The sequence below is a fragment of the Neocloeon triangulifer genome, unplaced genomic scaffold (genome assembly GCF_031216515.1).
Source record: "Neocloeon triangulifer isolate White Clay Creek 2 clone unplaced genomic scaffold, ASM3121651v1 ptg000014l, whole genome shotgun sequence".
Lineage (NCBI taxonomy): Eukaryota > Metazoa > Arthropoda > Insecta > Ephemeroptera > Baetidae > Neocloeon > Neocloeon triangulifer.
The window spans coordinates 14,156,612-14,176,881 of NW_026775556.1; the positions used below are offsets into that span (position 1 = coordinate 14,156,612).

Below are 20,270 nucleotides of genomic sequence, written 5' to 3' on the forward strand. Positions count from 1 at the left end.
AGAGTGAGAATTTGCTGAGAAAGCAGATTGTGTGTGCCGTCTAGAATTATGAGAGCAGACAGCTCGTGTCCTTGGTTGCTACAACTGATTGCCCTTTCGTCTCATATTAAGATTTCCCGCATTAAATGTTTTTTTTTCATTTTCTAAAGGTTCTTGGTCAAATTTATTTACGGTAGATAGGAGTATATTAAAATATGTGACTGTTGATCTTTTATGAAACACATTATCTCAGTCTCCTAGCCCAAAATATTAAAAACAGCCGAATATCAAGAGGGAAAAAAACGCGTGAAAACTTAACAAAATATTAATTTGGAGACTCTTAAAAATAATATAACCGTGCACCTGCCGTGCTAGAATCTTTATTTTGAAGGCTTATTATTCCATGATTTCTATCACACATACTCAGTCACATTTTAAAATATAAATGCACTGTAAATGTTCCCACTAGAGATTATCAGGTTCGGATGAATCTGCATAATATGTTTGATAATTCATATACAGATTTTTAAATACTCTACTAATAAGTTGATTTGAGCAACAACGTACGACACCGTTAACACCGTACAATAAAAGCACAATGTAAATATTCCAGACGTTGCTAAAAATTATGACCTCATTGCGGTTTGCTCTAAACTGAAGGGATAAATGGATTACGCAAGTAGTGTTGAAGAAATACTGTGAGGCACCAGCCTTTTGTTCTTACAAAAGTGGAGTGTCATAAATAAAATTAAAATTTCCTCATTTAACTCAAAATGCAAAATTCGTCAATCTTTTCTTGATTTTGAAGGGGTGAAACAGACTGGAATTAAAAATTCCATGCCCACGTTGAAAATAATTTCCAATAAAATATATTAAATTTGAGATTGCAAAATTAATCCCATTATGCATTTTCACTTGATTAATTCATTCTGTAAACATCAATATATTTCTGCGAGATATGCAAGAGTTTCAGTTTACTACATAAATGTTTAATCAACATTGTTTGTTCTACAAGACTGATGAACACATATTATTCCTTTGGAAGTCAAAGATAAGGGTTGATTATTGCATCTTCTATAAAAGTTGAGAAAAGGTTGCTCGAAAGGTTGACATTGATCACAGAAAGTTGGAAAGGGGGGCGCGAATCAAAAAGACTGATGCAGATAACAGATTTTTTTTTCAATCCAGTGCGTTGATCAGCTCTTGGAAATCGGTGACAAACCATTTGGCCTTCGCCCGCACCTCTTCGCGCACCACGTTTCCGCCGAAACCTGCAAGAAGGCAATTTTCAGCACGCGGAATTTGCTTACTTGGCGAGTGCAGCACTTTTATACAAGCAACGAGTTTAACAATTTATGAATATGAGTTATGGTGTTGCTGGGTTATTATTTAGAATAGCTTTTAAACTTCAAAAAATAATGTTATTTTCAAATGATTACAAATTTTTGTCAATATAAGTACTAGTATTTAAAAACTTTAAATAAACTACAAATAAGTTCTAAAAGATTTATGTTGAATTTCAAACAATTTTTACGTTTGTAACTGTGGAATGAAAAAATATGGAAAATGATGGAAAAATATGATAAAAAGCCTCTCTTGTTCATGTAAATACGAGATAGCCTAGATTATGCAACCTTGACTAGTATCTGAAACAATGTCAACGATCCTCCTATGAAAAAAAAATCAATGAGTGAAGAGTGACGTGATTGCGATTCCCAGTAATAATCAAATTGCACTTGCCGATAAACGCGTCGGCGGGTGGACAGGCTTCCAGGTCGGTGGCGCCATCGCCGATCAACACGACATTCGTGTATTCATTTTTGGCTTTCAAATAGCGGACGACCTCGCCCTTGCCGCCGCTGCGGCTCGTCGGCTCCTCCTCGTCAAAGCCAGCATACTCGCCTGCAAGATTTTTGCACAAGCCGCGTGAGAGATATTTCTGAGCGCTCGGGGTCAACGATCCGGCCGCTCACGAGGGAGGTTAAGGTCACGCGCCTAGCTCGGGAAGAGCGTGACAAAAGGAGCAACTTTTACAAGAGTAGGCGCATGACTTTTTCTTCAATTAACTGGATGCACACCATGCATGCTCTCTCTCCACAGAGGGCAAGGCCGGCGATTAATAAGATAACAATAAAACACGTCAAGCTGCACATGTTCACCATAACACATAAAATAACAGCTTGGCTTTATACGCAAAGAAAGTGTATTAAACCTCGGAGCTGTTTGATTAAATATTATATTTTCATGTTATGCGAAGAAATTTATAAAATTTGTGATCTTACTTAGATTTTAAATAATTATCTTTTGTTGCATTACGTAATAAATTTAGTATGAGGGCTATTATTTAAAGGGTCTGCGGTCCGGGATCTAAGCGGATATGAATAGATTACATGATAATATAGGACTTCAGCCAATGGTCCAAAGGCAAAATCAAATACTTATATATTGTTAAGCTTTAAAATTGAATTTTTTTGTTAGTTTTCAACCTGAATCTTAGTACTTTAAATATTTTACGTTACCAAGAAACATTTCAATATTGCTTATAAACTTATATAAATTTCTGTTATTTGCCCCGATTTAGTTTCTAGTTTTTTCTCATAGTTTTTAATTCATTGCATAAGAATTATAAATGGAAAAATATCCATAAGCTCACCATTTAGGAAGAATTTCAGCCTGTTGGCGTAAATGTTTTGCAGAGGAATGTTGAGCTCCAAAGCAACGGGGCCGACGAGACCCCGAAACCCACCAGAGATCAAGTAAACAGGAATTTTGCGGTGCTGAAGCGCCGATACCAACTCCCTAAACATGAAATGAGTAAAAACGGGTTCGTCTAATTAAAAATTTCTGCTGCAAACCAACCTGATTCCAGGTGTTAGCTTCGGAGGTCGTGTCCTGATCAGGTCTCTCATCTGGTTGAGTGTGGGCCGAATGATGCTCAGTCGTTTCCTGAGTGCTTCTTTGAATTCCATTTTGCCAGTCATTGCTTCCTTTGTTCTAAGAAAATAAAAATAAAAAAATTAGTAAAAAATTTTGCACAAAAAATAAAATTGAAATATACTAACAATTTTGACACTTCATCATATTTTCCGCAGAACTTTGCCAGTTCGTCAATGCCCTCGTCTTGACAGACTGTCGAATCAACGTCAAAGCAGACGGCGTCGGCGTTTCGCCAGATCGATCTCATCGAGTCATCCGCTGATGAGCCCATGTCTAACCCTTTGAGCTTCGGAGAACTGACAAGTAGTCCTTCCTGCAAGTTTGTCACGCTTGCTGCTTGCAAATGACACTCGCGCAGCGGGTGTCGGTCTCTGTTGCTGCTGCGGCGGCAGCTCGGCGCTCAATGACAGCACGAATTCGCGTGCATTGGAAAATGATATCGCTGGTGCAACGGCCTCTCTGTGCCTCTGCCTACGAGTTAGCCTTCGGGCACACTTACGCAGCTGTAATCAGCACATATTAATATCAATTCTCTGCTAGCAAAAGAAGAAGTTGGCAAACATCCAGCAACACACGTTTAACGAGAGGAGATTCGTTTTGACCTTATTGATGGTTGTGAGCGAGAGAGAAAGAAAAAGCTGGTCAATAATGATGGATGGTTTCTTCCTCGAAGGTTAACAATGGCATTGAAATATATTATGTACATTGACTGAGCAATTTACGCAAACAAAATCATAGGAAGACAGATAACACGCGGCGAGAAAAAGAGAGCCGCACTTCTCCAATAATAAAAATTGAATAAAAATAAGAACTCGTCCCTCTCCCTTGTTTGTAAAATTATGAGCAGCGTGCACTCACGCGCAAGATTTTTGTTTATCAACGCAGACAAACAGGCGTGTTTTTCAAGTAATCCGAATGACGTGCCGATCTCGTAGCTCATCGCAATCCGGGTAAAAAAATACTAAAACACCCATCTTTGGAAACAATCTCTTCACATCAAATCTGCATCCTATCTTATTTTCCTGATAAATTCCCGTTCCAGCTGACAGCAGTCACGTGACTGTCTGCGCCAATCATGATGTCACGAGAAACGAGCAACAATTTTGATTGGTTGTCCAGCCCACTGGCGGCTGGAGACAAAAATAAAATTGTTATGCACCCGCCTTGCAAAGAATTTTGGCGAGAAAAGGTGTTGTTTTTCTAATTTTCGCAGTACCCAGTCAAAAGACCACCACGGATCACGGAAATATCATTAGTTTAGAGGCCACTCCCTTCATTTTTTAATTGGAAAGCTTTTGTTTTTAACATTTTAATTAATGATTTGATCCAAATTGATAATTTTTTCCCAATGTCTTCATGGTCAACAATTTATTTTGTAAAAAAATTTACGTCTTTCGTTTGCAACGTACTGATTTATTATTTTTATATGTTATATTTTTTAGCGCAAGTTCCACGAACAAAAATAAAAGATGGATCACAGGATAGAGACCGTAAGAAAAAACTATGAGGAGCGGATGACTGAGTTTGTCAGCGTCTTGAACCGCGAAGATTGTCTTCCTGGCAGCAAGATTATGGACGAGTGGAGATTTCACCTGGAGCTAACGCTGAAAAAGTACGGCTGGGTGGCCGTTTACAAGCCCCTCAGAAACAATAAGCAGTTGCCTTCGACTTTGGACTATGCCAATGAACTAGTGATGGTAAATTTTGTAAATTTATTACTCTAATAATTATTATTTGAAAACATCTGTCTATGTATTATTAATTAAATATGCATATAGTTCTTACTAAGCTTGTTTAATTGTAATTCTATTTAATAGCAAAACCTTGTGTGGTGTAAGTTTATTAAGAATTACATCAACTAATCAATTAAAATTATGTAATTAGATGAAAATTGATTGACGTTATTTTTTCAGGTTGAAAAAGTAGAGTTCCACAATTTTGAAGCTTACGTTATTGGAGCTGACCAATGTGAAACCCAAACTACCTCATCAGAAACTTCCTCTACTGTGACGAACAAAATGTTCTGCGTACCCTTGGAAGACCTGTACCCTTGCATTAAGCAGCCTGATTCAGATGTGGATGGAATAGAAATATCTAACATTATTGATCAATTTAGGTATGCTACAGCACAATTTTTTTTTCAAGAAACATATTTTTCATTATTTAAAGATTTTTCCGAGTCAATCTGTGGCTTCCCTGGGACGAGGAAGATGACAATGAAGATTGGAGGATGTCAGCCTTGGAACCCAGAATGCAGCTGTATGGTTTTTTTTACACGGGAAATGATAATTTAATCATCTTCTGATGATTTAGGCTCTACGATATGGACCAAGGTTTGGTCAGCTGTGAGGTGTTCGAGAGGGTGAAGAGGCTGTGGAGGCAGGCTTGGGATATTCATGACACATTGCAAAGCCTGGAGGTGGCTATTGATGATGATGGGTCACCAGTGCCCCTTGAGGTACAAGCTCATGAAGAGGAAGGGTTGGTCATTAAAATCATGCAGCTGCACCACCGACTTGACTGCATCAAGCATGAACTTGAGCGCCTACAGAACCCGCTCATTAGGTTTTTAGTTTTAAACTCAAAATTAATTTTTAATTCTGTTTTATAAATTCCCTAAATGTAGAAACTTGATGGTGAGAGAAAAACAGAGAATGATGCAGAGGAGTGATAGAGTCGAGGCGCCATGGAGTCGTCTTGTGTGGGGAGGTGGCAGCTCTCAGGATTTAGCCTCTTTAGTGTCAGATGCATCGTTGGTGGCTGGTTCCGACCAACGTTTGAAGTAATATTAATAATTTACTTATCTCACTTAAATATAATTTTTTTAATGATAAAAAAACAGGATGTATCCCCTGCTGCCCCTTGCTTTAGAAGAGGCCAGTACAGGTGATTTCATCTTCTTGGCACCTGGAAAATATTCTGTGACAGGTAGTGGAGGACTTGAATGTGGTGGCACAATTAACGGTATAATACAAATTCCTTGATTAAGTTTGATTTTATAAAAATGATGATGTTTTTATAGGTCTTGGCATGCAAAAGGCAATAGTATCAGGCTGTGAAGCGGGAGATGTTATGTTCAGTATCAGTTGCAAAATAGTAATTGCTGATGAAACAGAAATGGGCAATGGTGGCGATGATTGCTCGTCTGCTAAGGGATTTTCCTTCACTATAGCAAATGTGACGCTTGAGGCATACAAGATGGAAATTTGTCTTTTACTGAATGCTGGTTTTGTCCTACTGGACAATTGTGTGGTAACTTTCCAGAAAATACAACCCTTGCCAAATGCTTATTTATTTCTGCTATTTTTAGATTGATGGTGGTGGAAGTCATGACAAGGATGATAGCGTTGGGGCCATCGTTAGGGCTGGTGCCAAACTTTTGGCCAGGAACTGTACTTTCACTGGTTTTACCTCGGCCATAATAGCTTATGAAAATTCCCAAGTAGAACTTGTCAATTGCCAAATCAAGAATTGTGATATTGGAGTGCAGGTAAACGTATATAATAGTTTTGGCATTTAGCATGAGATATAAATCTCATTTTATTCAGATTTACAAAGGTGCAGAACTGTCAATGAAGCAGTGCACCCTTTCGGAATGCAGTTCTCAAGGCATCTACTACAAATGGTGCAGTCATGTTCCAGCAGACAAAGACAAGCTTTTGGCGGAGGAAGTACTCAACACGTAAATGATGATTTATCCTTAAATAATAAGCAGTAAATGGAACCTGAAATATAGGCTCCCTGGGGTTTCTGTGAGTGAATCAAATTTCCAAGGTGTGCCATTGGCCATGCAGGTCTCTAGAAATGAAGATGATACTAGCATCATGAATCTCGACAACTGCATGTAACTAAAAAACCCTGATGAACTTAATATTTACTCATTTTCTTATTTGAAAATAATTTACTCAAGATAAACTCATTTTTCTGCATTTAACGTTTCTTTGTGTTGAATAAATGAAATATCAAAATATACATTAACTTTTTATTATGTGATAACACCAAACAACAAATAATAGCAACTTCATGGAAGTAAGTTTCTGTAAAAATGAGCACGAGGGTGTATTTTAAAATATAACGCTTGTCTTTTTATATACTTTTTAAAATAATGACCAAAAAATATTAGAGGGGAACACATCAAATTCAAAACAAGCTGCTTTAAATTTTTAGCAATACCAACAGTTAAATGAATGACAGTTTTACTCATTTGAAAACTTGTACTCTTGAGAGACAGTGGCATTTAATTGTATATCAAAGGCATTGGTTGGCAATGTATATGATGTGCATTCAATAGACACAAGCAATTTAATACTGATTATTGAAAGCAGAATTTGTTTTCTTTAATTGTCAAGCTCGAAAGCAAGAGCCTGCAGAGTATAGTTAAATTAATCAGGAATATTTAAGCATTTGATTGACATCCTCGAGAACACATACAAATATTTAGGATTTTCTTAGTTTAAAGGAACAGTGATGTGGGTGAATGTTTTTAGGTGATATTCACCTTGCAGTTGCGTTAATCTTGACAGTTACAATACTTTGTTCGGCTATATCATACAAAACTATTGCAAGTTTAGTGTAAAAACTAAGCATCTCTTAAAAATATTATCGACTCATCGACATCTGTGCGCTGCACTAAATAAATAACCATCTCAACACAAAAGAATGGCTTGGTCGGTTCATTGCAAATATTGGAATTATAAAATAACTTGTGTATACTTTTTAAAACTAACGATGGACCTTCAATTTGATTTCTTTGCAACTGGATCAGCTTCTTGTGATTTTTGACTCGATCTGAGATCTGCCACAAGAACTCGCAAAAACAAAACAATATTCATGAGCATCACCACTGACATGGCTGAAATTAAAAAAAAATCATCTTCCTTGAAAAAGAATCTGTAAAAAATTTACTCACCAACACTTCCAATTGTAAAGGCAGTCATAGTCAACTCATCTTTGTGAATAGCCAGCCAACGCGTCATCCAGCCCAAAGTGGCAATTCTGAAGACGACGAATGTGCCTTAAAAAAGAATTCTTGAAAAAAAATCCTCACTTTTTTTTAATATATCTACCAATGTTCAGCATGCTATTGATTCTATAAATGAGTTGGTTTTTACTGATGCCTTGGATCAGCATCAGTTGGCGGGTGTGCAAAAACACACTGTTGACCTCAACAAGAAGGGCAACAATTCCATAACCAAGGTAATGTTTAGTCACAACGGCCAAGCCGAAACACATCAGCACCTGTATAAAATCAATTTTTTTTAATGCTAAAATTTTCTTTTGAATATTTTTGTGGAAGAGATTAATTTTAAAACGTACCATGGTGTGGTGTAACAAGAGTTCATAGCTGCTCCTTTTTCGGTGGTTTATCAGTAAATCACAGAAGTCGTAGATGAAATAGCCTGAAAGAGTCACACATTTAATGATGGCGAGTTTTGAAGTTTCATTCTGATAAGTTATTTTTCATCATAGCTTCAATAACAAAAAACAAAAAGTAAGAACAAAACCAACTTCAATTGGATGGCTAGGTGTGCTGAAATTTATAAATTTACTTCTCTTAATTATAGCATTTTGTAGCTCAAGATGGATTAAAAATCAGCATCTCTCTCCATTATTTATTCACATCATAGGATTATTAGGGATAGGAAAAACGTAACAAATTTGAACATTTTAAATAAATTTAACTCAAATTTAAAGACAATAAATTATTTATGCTTGCACAAACCATAAAAAAGTATCAAAATAAATATAAACAACAAGAAAAAAAGGAGGTCACTGAGGTGGATTGAGATGAAACATGTAAGTCACAAAGCAATACCAATTAATAAAAACATTTGATTAAATTTTAATCTTTGATAAAGCTCGCATGTTCATTACGTTCATTATTGTTGATAAGCAGGTCTATGTTAAAAATGGGGTGATCGCTACTCAATCTGATAAACAAAGCGGCTTTGTGCGGAAAATATAGCAAATAATTTAGATAAGAAAACAGCAAAAAATTATGTAATCACTAGAAGTTCCGAGCAAAAATAACACGTGTGGTGACGTGCGGTGTTCGCAAAACTTAAAATTATCAACAACAGTGTGCAATAATCTATTTTTTTTTAATCTATGCATAGGAAAATAATTGCTTGCCTTCCCATAGAGAATGACATTGCCCATCGCAAACAAATTGTTATGAAAACAATTATTGAATTTTTCTCTTCGTGAGAGGGTGAGGTCAATAACGAACATGTTGCATACATTTACCTCCGCTTAAATGCACTTGGAATTGGAAATGCTTTAAAAGTTTTCCACCGACAAAAAATTATCTTACCTACGGAAACGCTTATCAAAAGATGGGAAGAACTTGTGTACTTGTTGATTAGGTCTTCTCGCAACATAGGAGATTCCCAAAAACTGAAACAAAAAATTAAATACACTCAAGATTTTTGGATTTAAAAAATTAAAAATTTTAGTAATTCTTAGCAAAATTTCATTTCATATTTATGTACAACGTATGTACAAATATTTATTATACTAGTTTTATACCAAATTTTAAAATCAAAGTGGCTCACTTTAAATGCAAGTATATTAAATTAATAAGAAGTTTGACTGCATTACATAAAAATTGACCGACGAGAAGAATAAATACTAATAAAATAAAATAAAAAATAAATATTTTTCTTGCTATATACATTTGAATGATTTTCTGACACAAACTATGATTTAAAAATCATGGGTCTTGAAAATAAAACGTCTGACATTTTAATCTTTTTGTGACTTCTGACTTGTAGTCTCCAATGAGACTCGTGATTGAGCACAAAGCAATTTTCCAATATAAAAATTACGTAATCCTGTCTGACGCATAGACCATGCATAGTGTGCTGCGCAACATATTTACAAAAGATTGCAAAATTTACTTTTCGCTAAAGAACGCAATTTATCGTGAATAAAATATGTAAAAAGAATTTCGGATTTCTCACCAATAGAGCGCCCCAATTCCAGTAAGGACAGAGTGAATGAGCGAGTTGAACGTGTTCCTCCACTTCCATTGTTGACTGAAGGTGTTCCGCGCGCTCTTGGGCACAACATTTGCCAGCAAGAACAAGTTTATGGCAGTGAAAGTCAGCGAGCTGCACGCTGCAAACGCGTAGCCCAGATTCGGGCCCGTCACCAATGCTGGGTCCATTTTCCTCTTCTCACCCACGCGGCCCTCGTGTGCACCCCACGAAAAATTTCAGACAGGAATGCAAAAGAAAAAACAATAAACAGGTCAAGGGGCACACGCGAGCACCGAGAACCGAGGCGCACGCCTTTTAGTTCGCGTTTGCGGACCACGGTGGCGGCGGGCGGCGCACACAACAAAAGACAAGCCCATCCCAAATGGGGTGTATCGAAAGGAGTTAGGGAACAAACCCGAAAATAAATGATAAAAATAGTAATTGATGTTTAATCAAAATTAAAAATAATTTAGCATTAATTTTGAGTATAAAGATTTATTTTTTAAACTTATTAAATAATATTGAAAACTATTTTCGTAAAGTTTTTAACAACACGGAAAGAGCGTTGCAAACTCCGAGAGTCTAATCTAAAAACACGGGGGTGTAACCACCTAAGAATTAATCCACGGGCAACAACAAAAATTAAAAACGGTTTGACAGGTCAGAATTTTATTAAATTGCATTTCTTGTCATTTTGAGTATTCCATGGCGCTTTAGTTAAGGATGCTATTAGGTTTATATTAAAGACACATACATATATCTTATTTTCAGATATTTTCGCGGGGACGAGAGCGTGTTGAATTTTTTGCTGATGTCGTTATCGTCGAAGGTGTAAAATCTTCATCTGCATAATGGTCGCGTTCGGCACCTTACTGCTCATCGTATTTGCCGTCTGTCTATTTACGTCATGGTTAATATTTAGCAATAACTATCATTGGAATTTATTACATGTATACTCGTTAACCTTTTCTTTCGCAGGATTGTACCTTGGCTGCTGGCATGGTTTTTCAAAATAAAGTTCAATGTAAATGTTAGCATTGGAAGAATTGGCCTGGGGTGGCCTTATTTAATTCTGAAGGAAGTTCACATAACCCGCAGCGGCTTCTCCATTGTAATTTATCTAAATTTTCAAGCACTACTATCACCAATTAATATTCGTTCCATTCTGCAGCAAATCGAGGAGGTTGCCTTGCGAAGCAGTTTCTTAAGCAGTGAAGTCAGCAAACTACTGTTGGTAATCATCAAAGATGTTCGCATTAAGAAAGATATCGGCAGGGCTCAAGAAGGCGAACTCATTACAAATGTCAACACCAGTCCTACGTCTTTAAATATGAAGGACCTTAGAGTTCCTCCAGTACTGATCAGTCTTACCCAAGTATATTATTAGTTTTTTTGAAGTTATATGTACTTAAATTAACAATGAAAATTGTTTTGTAGTTCCTAGCTGTTCATGTGCACAGAGTGACTGTGATGCTCCTGCGTTCCACCACCCCAGAGTGGCTAATCCATGCTGCCGCTGAGGAGCTCTATGTAGATGGCAGTGTTGTGCACGGAGCCAGACTTTTGGCTAGCATTCGTTGCTCGAGTGCATCTGCTAAGATCCTCAAACACACTCAGCAACATGCCCAAAGTCATGATGATGTGCATGTTGTTCTTGGAGAAGTGGCTTTTGGATTAGCTCTGGAGGCAACTCTTCTGGCCCAGGGTCCTCTTTCTGTCGAAGTACAATTTTTCTATCTCAAATTAAAATCTTATTTAATATTGATTTCAAACTAGAAACTGGCTGTAGAGGTGGAAAAGCCTCAAGCTGTGATAAATGATGGTTTCTATGAACTGGTTCAGGCGCAGAGATTGTCAAGGGGAGAGCAATCTGTTGCTAGGAAAATTGATAAACCTGTTTGGGGCGATGATCACACAAATTGGCAAACTTTGTCTAAAATCATGCCCAAGGCAAGTTTGGAATTTAATTCTTGCATGTTAATTAAAACTTTTAAAATTGACTGATATTTCAGAATTTTAGCTTAAAAGTTGGCTGCACAACTTTGACTGGAATGAGGGATCATTCAAGGCCAGATTTTTGTGCTGTTCTGCAGAGCTTTGTTGTTAAATCGTCATTCTCCATTGTGCCTTTTGGTAAGAATACTTGATTAATTTGAGTTTGACTTCTAAATTGCTAGCTTTAGATATGCTAATGAATGTGGATGTGGAAGAACTGAAGGTCAAATGCAACCATGTTACCTTATTAAGACTAAAAAAGCTGAAAGTTGACGCCAAAATTTTGAATGAAACCCCAATTGTGGACGTCCTGATGGATACATTTTCGGCTACGTATATTCACCGGGACATATATAAATGGGCATCTACAAATTTCAAGCTTCCTAAAAATGCACAGGTAATTTTTCACACTAATTTGTGTTCAACATGAATTATAAAAATGGATTTTCAGATTTCAAGACAAGTTTCTAGAACAAAGAAACCAATGCCCAGGTGGACTGTTGACCTTCTTTCAAGACTGCAGACAAACGTGGAGCTTTGGAACATTGCTGTTTCATTGCAATTGTCTGAGAACCACAATGCTGGATTAGGGTGCAACCATACTAAGCTGAGCTTTGTGTCTGTGATCGATGATTTGGAAGAAGGTTTGTAAGCAATTTAAATTATCAATAGATAAACTAAAATTGATTCAAAATATTACAGAGGTTCCTATAATGCAAGCCTGGACTGGTGATCTCTTGGTTGAGGCACTTTGGTGGCGCCTCGGAGTTCCCATGCTCGACTCTCCGGACCCTCAGGCAAAGTTGCAACACATCTGGGGAACACCTGCATATCTAGGAGTTATTTTGTTGGAGGCCAAAAAACCCAACACACTGAAAGGTGTACTGGACTGTGTGCGATTCGAGTGGTCGGACGACTGGGCAAAGTTTGTCGAGCAAAGTGTCAAGTGTATGATGGACTACCAACCTCTGATTCCTACCCGTCCAGCGCACAGGCACTCTGTTGTTGCTATGCCAAGCACTGAGTCACCGTTTGACGAGCTGGCTGTCACTGTCACATTCAGCAACGTAAATATTTTCCTGGTCGTCAATGACGAGAAGAACTCAGACAAGTCTACAAGCCTCATGCTCAGACTTGATTCATCCAAGGTGGAGAAGTTTAAGAGCAAGTTGAGTGTTGGATTTGAAGGTGCCAAAGTGCTGTCGATGGAGACTGGCCTGTATTATAACTGCATCAAAGCAGATGAACTAAAAAATGCATGGGGCTTCATGAAGGGTGCCAAGCTGAGCATGAAGCAAGCTGGCAATGAAGTTGGTATTCAGTCGAGTGAGGAGATCAGTGTTAACTGGAACACAGAGCTGCACTTACAGCTCCTCAGCCTGTATGAGGACATTTTGGCATTTGTCCACAGTATGAAGTACACTATGAAGAAAAAAGATATGCCGCTGTCTGCAACGGATAAGAAAACTTCAAAGAAAATAATTGTTCGGATGAGAGGACAAATGTCTTTGGGTATCAAGATCTCCAGCAGACACGACATGCGTATTTCCGCTGAAGATTTTGTCATGTCTGTGGTCGGAAGCGACATTTCAGTCCAGTCGAGCAGTGGCCGTGTTGCCATTGATGGCGCTGACACTTTCTTTGTTGACGGCTTAGTTGTGGGTACCTTGCAAGACAGCGAAGAGATCAGAGCAGAGAGGCAGAGTCTTGATAATTTTGTTCTCCCGTGGAATAAGACGTGGTCCATATCAATGCGGACTCTGCTTGTTCGTTTTCCACACGAGCACAATTTTGCCGAGGCTGTGCAGAATGAGTTTGTTAGTCTCTTCAAGTGGCTTAAATTGATCCACAAGTACAAGAAAAAGCCCTTTACTGCCGAAAGTCCATTGCCACCTGATTTGCTTATACGTGTCCAGGAGTTTGCCTTTGAAATGAGCGACGATCCGTTTGAAGTAAAACTCAGAGACAACTACGAACTGCTCGAAGATGAATACAGGGAGGCTGAAACGAGAAAAAAGATGCTTTCAGCAAAAGTTGAGGTACTGCTATTTTTGCTATTTGATTGGAGCATCACTTTTATTTATAAATTAATTTTATAATATTCTTTTGGCTTTTTGAACCGATAGCGGATATGATCATTGATCAATATTCTTTGTTCCCAGGAGCTCCAGAAGAATATTTTACACTTTCCCAGCGGCAAGGTTGAGGAACTGTACAAGGGCTTGAACAAGAAAAATGCCGAGATCTACATCCAACGCTCAAAACAGATAAGCCAATCTGGCCCAGCTCGTACTCGTCTCTTTGCCTGGACAATGCAAGAACTGGAGATATTGGCACTGGCTGACCCGTCAGTTCACGGAACCGACAATGCTGTTGCAGTTATGACTGAGATAGACTGTGAAAGCCCTTGGCCAACTTCAGGGCTCAGCTTCACAACACTGTGGTGTCGGGCAGTCAGACTGAATTGCAAGGAGTGGAAATTCCTGCTGCGCGACTTTCCACAGCCGCTGCTGCACATCCGCAGCATGTTGGTTTGGGGCCGACTTGTGGGTGCTGAGCAAGAGGCAACCAAGAGGGCTAAGCGTACTTGCTTAGTTGAGCTAGGTGACACCTGGCCCAGCGAAGTAATCGAGCGTAGCATGACCTCACTTAAATTCTACCACGACTTCAGTTGTGACGTTGAGCACTTCAGTTATGCATTTGGGCCGTGCTGGGAACCTGTGATTGCACAATGCAACCTAAACTTTGAGCGTATCTCAAGTCCGTCGCGCGATCCAAGCCCTCCATTGCCATTCTGGGACAAAATTCGCCTTTTGTACCACGGTCGCCTGACTATGTCCATGCAGACAATGACGGTGCTCTTGCACGCCTCCCTCGATCCATACAACACGACTGAGGAGATGGAGCTCACTTGGAGTGAAGTCGTCATGGACTGGACAAACGCTAAGTTTGTTTTTAAGGGAGACCTGAATATTTATGTGAAGACTGCCTCAAAATATGACGATTGCCGCCTGCTGCACTTGCCAAACCTCAAACTGACGCTAAAACTCCACTGGGTCTGTTTGGCTGATCCTAATGACCATCACTCCGTCATGCCATGCGCCCCAGACAAGCTCCCAGAGTACTCTAGTAATCAGGAGCATGATTCTTTCAGAGCTTTCAGGTAAATTTATTTACTTACATTTAGTTCAATAATTTTACTCTTGGTATTTTTAACTAGAGAATGAGGAATTAAAATTAAATTGATTTAATGTTTCTATTGGAACAACAAATTACTGAAAAAACATTTTCTCCACAGGTCTCAACATGTAAATCTCAGCATAGCCTTGGAGACCAAACCAGCAGCAAATTCTGCCGGCTCTACAAACTTTGATTTTCCAATCGCACTTCTGTATGGCTCAACCCTACGTTGGTTTGAGTCCCTCAAACTCATCCTCTCTGGCGTTACCCGTCCTACTCGGCGAGGAAAACTTTTCAAAAATGTGCGCCCACGAAAACTGCAGCTCAGCCGACACTACCGCAAGATCCATCTTTTGCTGGGGCTGCACCAATTCCAAGTGTGCTACTGGATGTCCTTTGCCAAGCAACGTGGTTTTGAGTTGCTTGGTGGCCGCATCTCTTGTTCATCTGAGCACATCCTGAACCTTGTCCCTGTTGATGACGGTTTGATCCATCGACCAAGGGCCGAGTGGTCCATCGGTTACATGAACTGCGAGCTCAACGACGCTGAAATTTGGCTGCAGTCGGCGCTTCAAGAAGATCCTGAGAAGGAGCAAGTGTCACTGCGACAACCGGTTGAAAAGTGCTACTTTTTAAGTGTGGCCAAAGTGTCCTATGGCAGAGAAACAACCCTTGGGCAAGTGAAAGACGGCCGAGGAGCACCGCACCATCGCCTCGTAGTCTATGACCTGAAAGGCGCCTGGACGAAAAGCAACCGAGACGTGGCCTTTGCACTTTTTGACTCATTTGTCAAGAGCCAGGTTTGATCAAGATTGATTTTTAAATTGATTTCTCTAAATTTATGACGATTTAGCAACTGAAAAAGAACCTTTCAACGGACGCATTTAAGGTTTTCAAGGGAGAGACGATTAATACTCCAATGAAAAACAGACCTCGCTCAAATGACTCACTCCAAGTAAACACACCTTCCAACCCCACTCTCCAGGTTTGAATATTTGATGGGGAATCTTCAAATACTTTATATTACATTAATTTATATACAGCAAAGTACAGCAACTCCGTCACCCATGACCAAGTTGCAATCTGGCCACGCTGCCACTATGCTGCAGCAGCTGATAGCTGAGGTGGACAACAAGAACGTTGTTTACAGTGATGACCTTTCTACACAAAATAAGGAGCAAATTCTGCAAGGACTGGTGTCTTGCAGTGAACACGACGTCATCTACGAAAACTGGCACAGTAAAAATTTTTTGATTCCTGCAGCAGAATTTTTACTGATTTATTTGTTTAAGTTGTTCTGGTTAACAGTCAGGTTTTGCTCAAAGGATGTGAAACAAAGGGATACGTGATAATGAGCGCAGCTAAAGCACAAATTCTGCAGCGAATCCATCGGCCCACTTGGAAGCAGCATACACTCGTGTCGAAAAGCACTTGGGTTGGATCGCTTGAGTGCATGCAGTATTATGCTACTGTGATAGCCGGAGACACACCAGATGGTAAATAGTTTCTAGTAATTGTAAGAAGCGTTGGGCCTAACAGCAACTAATTTTAGAAAATATTATGTGGCTGACGATTGACAACATCGAGGAGAAAGAAAAAGATTCGGCTGTGATAGAGAAACCTGCAGATGTGCCAGACATAGTTGGCAGTGGTCATTCTGTTGGTGGGATAGTCAGTGAAACTGTGGGTGTAGGAACTGAGACTGAAAATTCCCCGATTCAAGTATATTAACTGCCTAAAGAAAATTATTATGATAATTAAATTATTATAATTTGCAGCTCCAAAGAATAGTCTCGCGTTGCAAATGTGAGTTTTTCTATGCTTGTTATGGAGATAGTAGCCTTGATCCTGTTTCCATTGACCACGTTCCTCCACCACCCAGCGACGAAGGTGCAGGGCCTTGGGAACAAAGAGAACAAGGTGTGGACGCCTTTACATTGATGCATCACGACCTTGATGTTTGCACTAACTCGCTGCAGGTTAGTCCCGTTGACTGTCACATTTCACTGTTTGTACTAAAACCAAACATATTTTTAGTATGCCATGATTTTGGACGTGGTGAACAATTTGTTGCTTCATGTTGAGCCGAGCAGAAAAGAAGCTGCCGAAAGACTACAGAGGATGCGGTTCCAGCTGCAATTGCATAGCAATGAAGATCAGAGAAAACCCATACAGCAGTTGCAAAACCAAGTTCGGTAATAAATTTCATAAATTCGTCAGTGCAAAATTTTTAATTTATATGATTTCAGATCTATGGTTTCTAAAGTTAGGAGGTTGGAAAAGAAGACTCACCAGATCCAGTCAAAGTTGTGCGAAGACCCCAATAATCTGGAGCTTTTAAAGGAGGAGGAGAGTTTGGAGCAACAGGTGTATGATTGCAAAGAGACGCTGACAGCACAAAGCGAAGAGCTCAATGTGATGATCTCCTGCTTTAAAGAGACGCAAATAACAGCCAACCAGAAATTGGCAACAATGAGGGGTGACAAGTCTGTGGCCACTATCAGGGCCAATGAAATCTGCTTCAAATATGCAAAGTGGAGACTCACCGAAGCAGATGGACAACTTGGAATTGCCGATCTAATTCTCAGCAACTTCTTGTATGTATTTTTTTTGTCATGAAACATTTAAATTAATATTTTGTTTCTCTTATAGATACACCAAAAATTCAAGAAGTGATGATTCTGTTGAACACTTGCTTGAGCTTGGCTATGTGAGAATGACGAATTTGCTGCCAAACCAAATTTATACCGAAGTCCTCTTGCCGACTGAAATCCAGAGCAACATGCCTGTTGATCACAAAGTATGGCATATTTTTAAACTTTCCTAATTAAATTTTACAACAAAAATTGCAGAGAGCTGTGAGGGTGTTCTGTCGAGAGAAGGCCCCAGTTGGTGGAATCTCTGTAAAAGAGCACTTTGAAATTAACGTCGTCCCGCTAACTATAGGTATGTCTAAATTTGGTATAATTAAAGTATCCATCTTAAGGAAAAATTTATTTAGGTCTTACAAAAATCTTTTACAACACAATGCTGAAGTTCTGCTTCCCTGAGAGAGATCCAAACACAATTGATGGTGACGAAGACCTAGAAGCAGATTCTAGAGGTAGCAAAAGACTGAAGGGGAAAAAAGGCAAGGAAGCGAGCTTCTATGTGAAAATTAACCGCAAAGATGACGTCGAGAAAATGAAAGAAAGAGCCGAGAAGAATAAATTGTTCATCTACATCAAGATACCCGAAGTGCCCGTCAAGGTCAGCTACAAAGGATCAAAGGAGAAAAATATCGAGGACATAAGAGACTTCAGCTTGACTATCCCCACCTTGGAGTACCATAATGTCACTTGGACTTGGCTCGATTTATTGTTAGCAATGAAAAGTGACAGCAGAAAAGTAATTTTATCTCAGGTAAGCTCAATCAAGAAATATAAAAATTTGCAATAATTATAAAAATAAACCTTCATATCTTCAGGCTATTAAGCAAAAACTGCAGATCAAGATGACCAAAACTGCAGTGGAAGAAAGAGCTTCACCTCAAGAGGAGGATAAAGCGCGAATGCTGTTTGGCTCTCGGCTAGTGGTAATTTGATAAGAATCGAAAAATTCGCATACTATAAAAATGTATTTTTCAGCCTGCTGGAGAGACAAGCAGAACAGGCAGTCTGAAGAAGAGTATCTTTAAGTCAAGCAAGTAGCTTACTGTAGTGTACCATTAATTATTATGATTGCCACAAAACCAAATATTGTTTTTTCAATAAATAAATTTACAATTAACATTAGTTGAAAGTAGCAACTGAAGTAATATTTTACAAATCAGAAAAAAAAACTATTATTATTCTTTAATATAAAAATTTCATGTTAAAAAACAAGCTTTTTATTCAATAAATTTCATCTTAAACAAATAAAGACTTAACAAAAAGGATATGAATAAAATAATGATAATAATGTATAAAAGTCTAAGCAACAACTCAGGCTAAGGCAATGTCAGAAATTTTGATCGGGTATAGTCTTCCGTTTCTGAAAAAAAAAATAGCAAAATTGCCCAGTGCAAACATATAACAATTGATTCCCAGAGTAAAAATATAACAAAGTGGCCTTGAGCATTTTCTTGCAAATCATCGCTTACGCTCTTCGATTTCTCTTCGCTTATTTGTGAAATGAACAGTCCAAAAGAAATCAATCACACTCGAAAATAGGGGGCGAAACTGAAATAATTATTCACATTAGAAAGAGATCAATTTGATAAATTTAGTGCAATATGAAAAATTACCATTGAGGGAATGAAGTTAACACAGTAAAACTGGAATAATGAAAGGCTGTACCAGTTGTCACGCAACAAGATTTGATAACTTTGGTGGACATGCCTACAAGCTGCTTGATGAGATTTTCCCTGCACATAAAATTACAACATGTCATTAACTATAATTTTGAATTACAAGAATTAGAAGAAATACTTCAAATATTGCTGTCATGTAGAGCCTCAGAAGCAAATATGCTGGTGTAAAGAGGAGTCTTTCAATTAAAAATCGGAAGAACTTTCCTTGTAACTTTTTTCCTCTGACCGCCGAGTCCAGAAGTTTATAGAAGTTGTGTGGAATGGCACCACCAAACACCAGACTAAAAATTTAATTTAAACGAAAATTTTTATAACATTCTCTTAAATTGTATGATTAATTATATTTAATTTTACCCAAACAGGGCTGTTGCCATGGCTGAGTCCTTATCAAAAGGTTTTCTCTCACTAAGAAGGCACTGAGATGTCACATTTCCAAGAAACAAGACCAAAGAACTAATGATGACGAAACAATATTATAAATAAATTAAAAATTGCTGTTAATAATTGCAAATTATGACAATTTTGATTGGTATACTTCGTAACAGCTTGAGTTCTGACTGGTTTTAGAAAAAGCTGCTGCAAATAATTTCCGACCAGTTCGAAAACGAATGGAGCAACAGTAAATCTTGAGGCCTGCTCTTTAGACATTGACATTTTCACGACTTGTCCTATGCACTTATATCACAAAATTTAAAAATTAGAATCTCGGCAACTGAACGTGAGAAGATTTAAATCGGAAATAGTGGAAACACCTGGCTCTTCAAGAACGAAAACGTAAACACAACAAGGGAAGGGAGTTATGATGATTCGGACTGTCATTGGCTATCGATAAAAATTGCATGATTTCATTGGTCACTAAACTGTTTTTG

At 38.4% G+C, this 20,270-nt stretch overlaps 5 protein-coding genes across 9 annotated transcripts; 2 read left to right on the forward strand and 3 right to left on the reverse strand.

The window, feature by feature from the left end:
* Nucleotides 1-38: 38 nt before the first annotated feature.
* On the reverse strand, nucleotides 39-3,944 carry LOC132200681 (phosphoserine phosphatase). Of its 3 annotated transcripts, none has more exons than XM_059626338.1 (6): nucleotides 3,775-3,944; nucleotides 3,042-3,419; nucleotides 2,839-2,973; nucleotides 2,633-2,778; nucleotides 1,720-1,881; nucleotides 39-1,250 (listed from the first exon to the last, which is right to left on the reverse strand). In XM_059626338.1, the coding sequence occupies exons 2-6, from the start codon at nucleotides 3,185-3,187 to the stop codon at nucleotides 1,159-1,161; spliced, it is 681 nt and encodes a 226-aa protein (XP_059482321.1). In that variant the 5' UTR covers nucleotides 3,188-3,419; nucleotides 3,775-3,944; the 3' UTR covers nucleotides 39-1,158. The 3 variants fall into 3 exon arrangements, with proteins under 3 accessions (XP_059482321.1, XP_059482323.1, XP_059482322.1); XM_059626340.1 differs by lacking the exon at nucleotides 3,775-3,944 and adding an exon at nucleotides 3,519-3,745; XM_059626339.1 differs by lacking the exon at nucleotides 3,775-3,944 and adding an exon at nucleotides 3,492-3,509.
* An 80-nt stretch (nucleotides 3,945-4,024) lies between these two features.
* LOC132200679 (protein nessun dorma) lies at nucleotides 4,025-6,886 on the forward strand. 3 transcript variants are annotated; one of them, XM_059626334.1, is made up of 11 exons: nucleotides 4,025-4,105; nucleotides 4,359-4,613; nucleotides 4,830-5,032; nucleotides 5,086-5,175; nucleotides 5,230-5,481; nucleotides 5,543-5,698; nucleotides 5,759-5,880; nucleotides 5,939-6,168; nucleotides 6,227-6,406; nucleotides 6,465-6,598; nucleotides 6,653-6,886. In XM_059626334.1, the coding sequence occupies exons 2-11, from the start codon at nucleotides 4,386-4,388 to the stop codon at nucleotides 6,762-6,764; spliced, it is 1,707 nt and encodes a 568-aa protein (XP_059482317.1). In that variant the 5' UTR covers nucleotides 4,025-4,105; nucleotides 4,359-4,385; the 3' UTR covers nucleotides 6,765-6,886. The 3 variants fall into 3 exon arrangements, with proteins under 3 accessions (XP_059482317.1, XP_059482319.1, XP_059482318.1); XM_059626336.1 differs by having other exon boundaries at nucleotides 4,059-4,158; XM_059626335.1 differs by lacking the exon at nucleotides 4,025-4,105 and adding an exon at nucleotides 4,149-4,291.
* LOC132200680 (TLC domain-containing protein 2-like) lies at nucleotides 6,885-10,235 on the reverse strand. The gene is made up of 6 exons (XM_059626337.1): nucleotides 9,879-10,235; nucleotides 9,230-9,312; nucleotides 8,233-8,315; nucleotides 7,983-8,154; nucleotides 7,826-7,930; nucleotides 6,885-7,768 (listed from the first exon to the last, which is right to left on the reverse strand). The coding sequence occupies exons 1-6, from the start codon at nucleotides 10,082-10,084 to the stop codon at nucleotides 7,653-7,655; spliced, it is 765 nt and encodes a 254-aa protein (XP_059482320.1). The 5' UTR covers nucleotides 10,085-10,235; the 3' UTR covers nucleotides 6,885-7,652.
* A 249-nt stretch (nucleotides 10,236-10,484) lies between these two features.
* Nucleotides 10,485-18,941, forward strand: LOC132202053 (protein hobbit). Its single transcript, XM_059628713.1, has 24 exons — nucleotides 10,485-10,556; nucleotides 10,668-10,806; nucleotides 10,875-11,007; nucleotides 11,068-11,271; nucleotides 11,334-11,618; nucleotides 11,673-11,846; nucleotides 11,909-12,029; nucleotides 12,080-12,288; nucleotides 12,343-12,535; nucleotides 12,594-13,930; nucleotides 14,054-15,054; nucleotides 15,190-15,871; nucleotides 15,925-16,056; nucleotides 16,115-16,310; nucleotides 16,364-16,567; nucleotides 16,624-16,793; nucleotides 16,850-17,050; nucleotides 17,109-17,266; nucleotides 17,321-17,668; nucleotides 17,724-17,871; nucleotides 17,924-18,017; nucleotides 18,073-18,473; nucleotides 18,538-18,645; nucleotides 18,698-18,941. Exons 2-24 carry the CDS (start codon nucleotides 10,748-10,750, stop codon nucleotides 18,758-18,760), a joined length of 6,621 nt encoding a protein of 2,206 aa, XP_059484696.1. The 5' UTR covers nucleotides 10,485-10,556; nucleotides 10,668-10,747; the 3' UTR covers nucleotides 18,761-18,941.
* On the reverse strand, nucleotides 18,900-20,195 carry LOC132202055 (peroxisomal membrane protein 2). The gene is made up of 5 exons (XM_059628722.1): nucleotides 19,937-20,195; nucleotides 19,756-19,854; nucleotides 19,520-19,682; nucleotides 19,336-19,455; nucleotides 18,900-19,270 (listed from the first exon to the last, which is right to left on the reverse strand). Exons 1-5 carry the CDS (start codon nucleotides 20,053-20,055, stop codon nucleotides 19,181-19,183), a joined length of 591 nt encoding a protein of 196 aa, XP_059484705.1. The 5' UTR covers nucleotides 20,056-20,195; the 3' UTR covers nucleotides 18,900-19,180.
* Nucleotides 20,196-20,270: the final 75 nt, after the last annotated feature.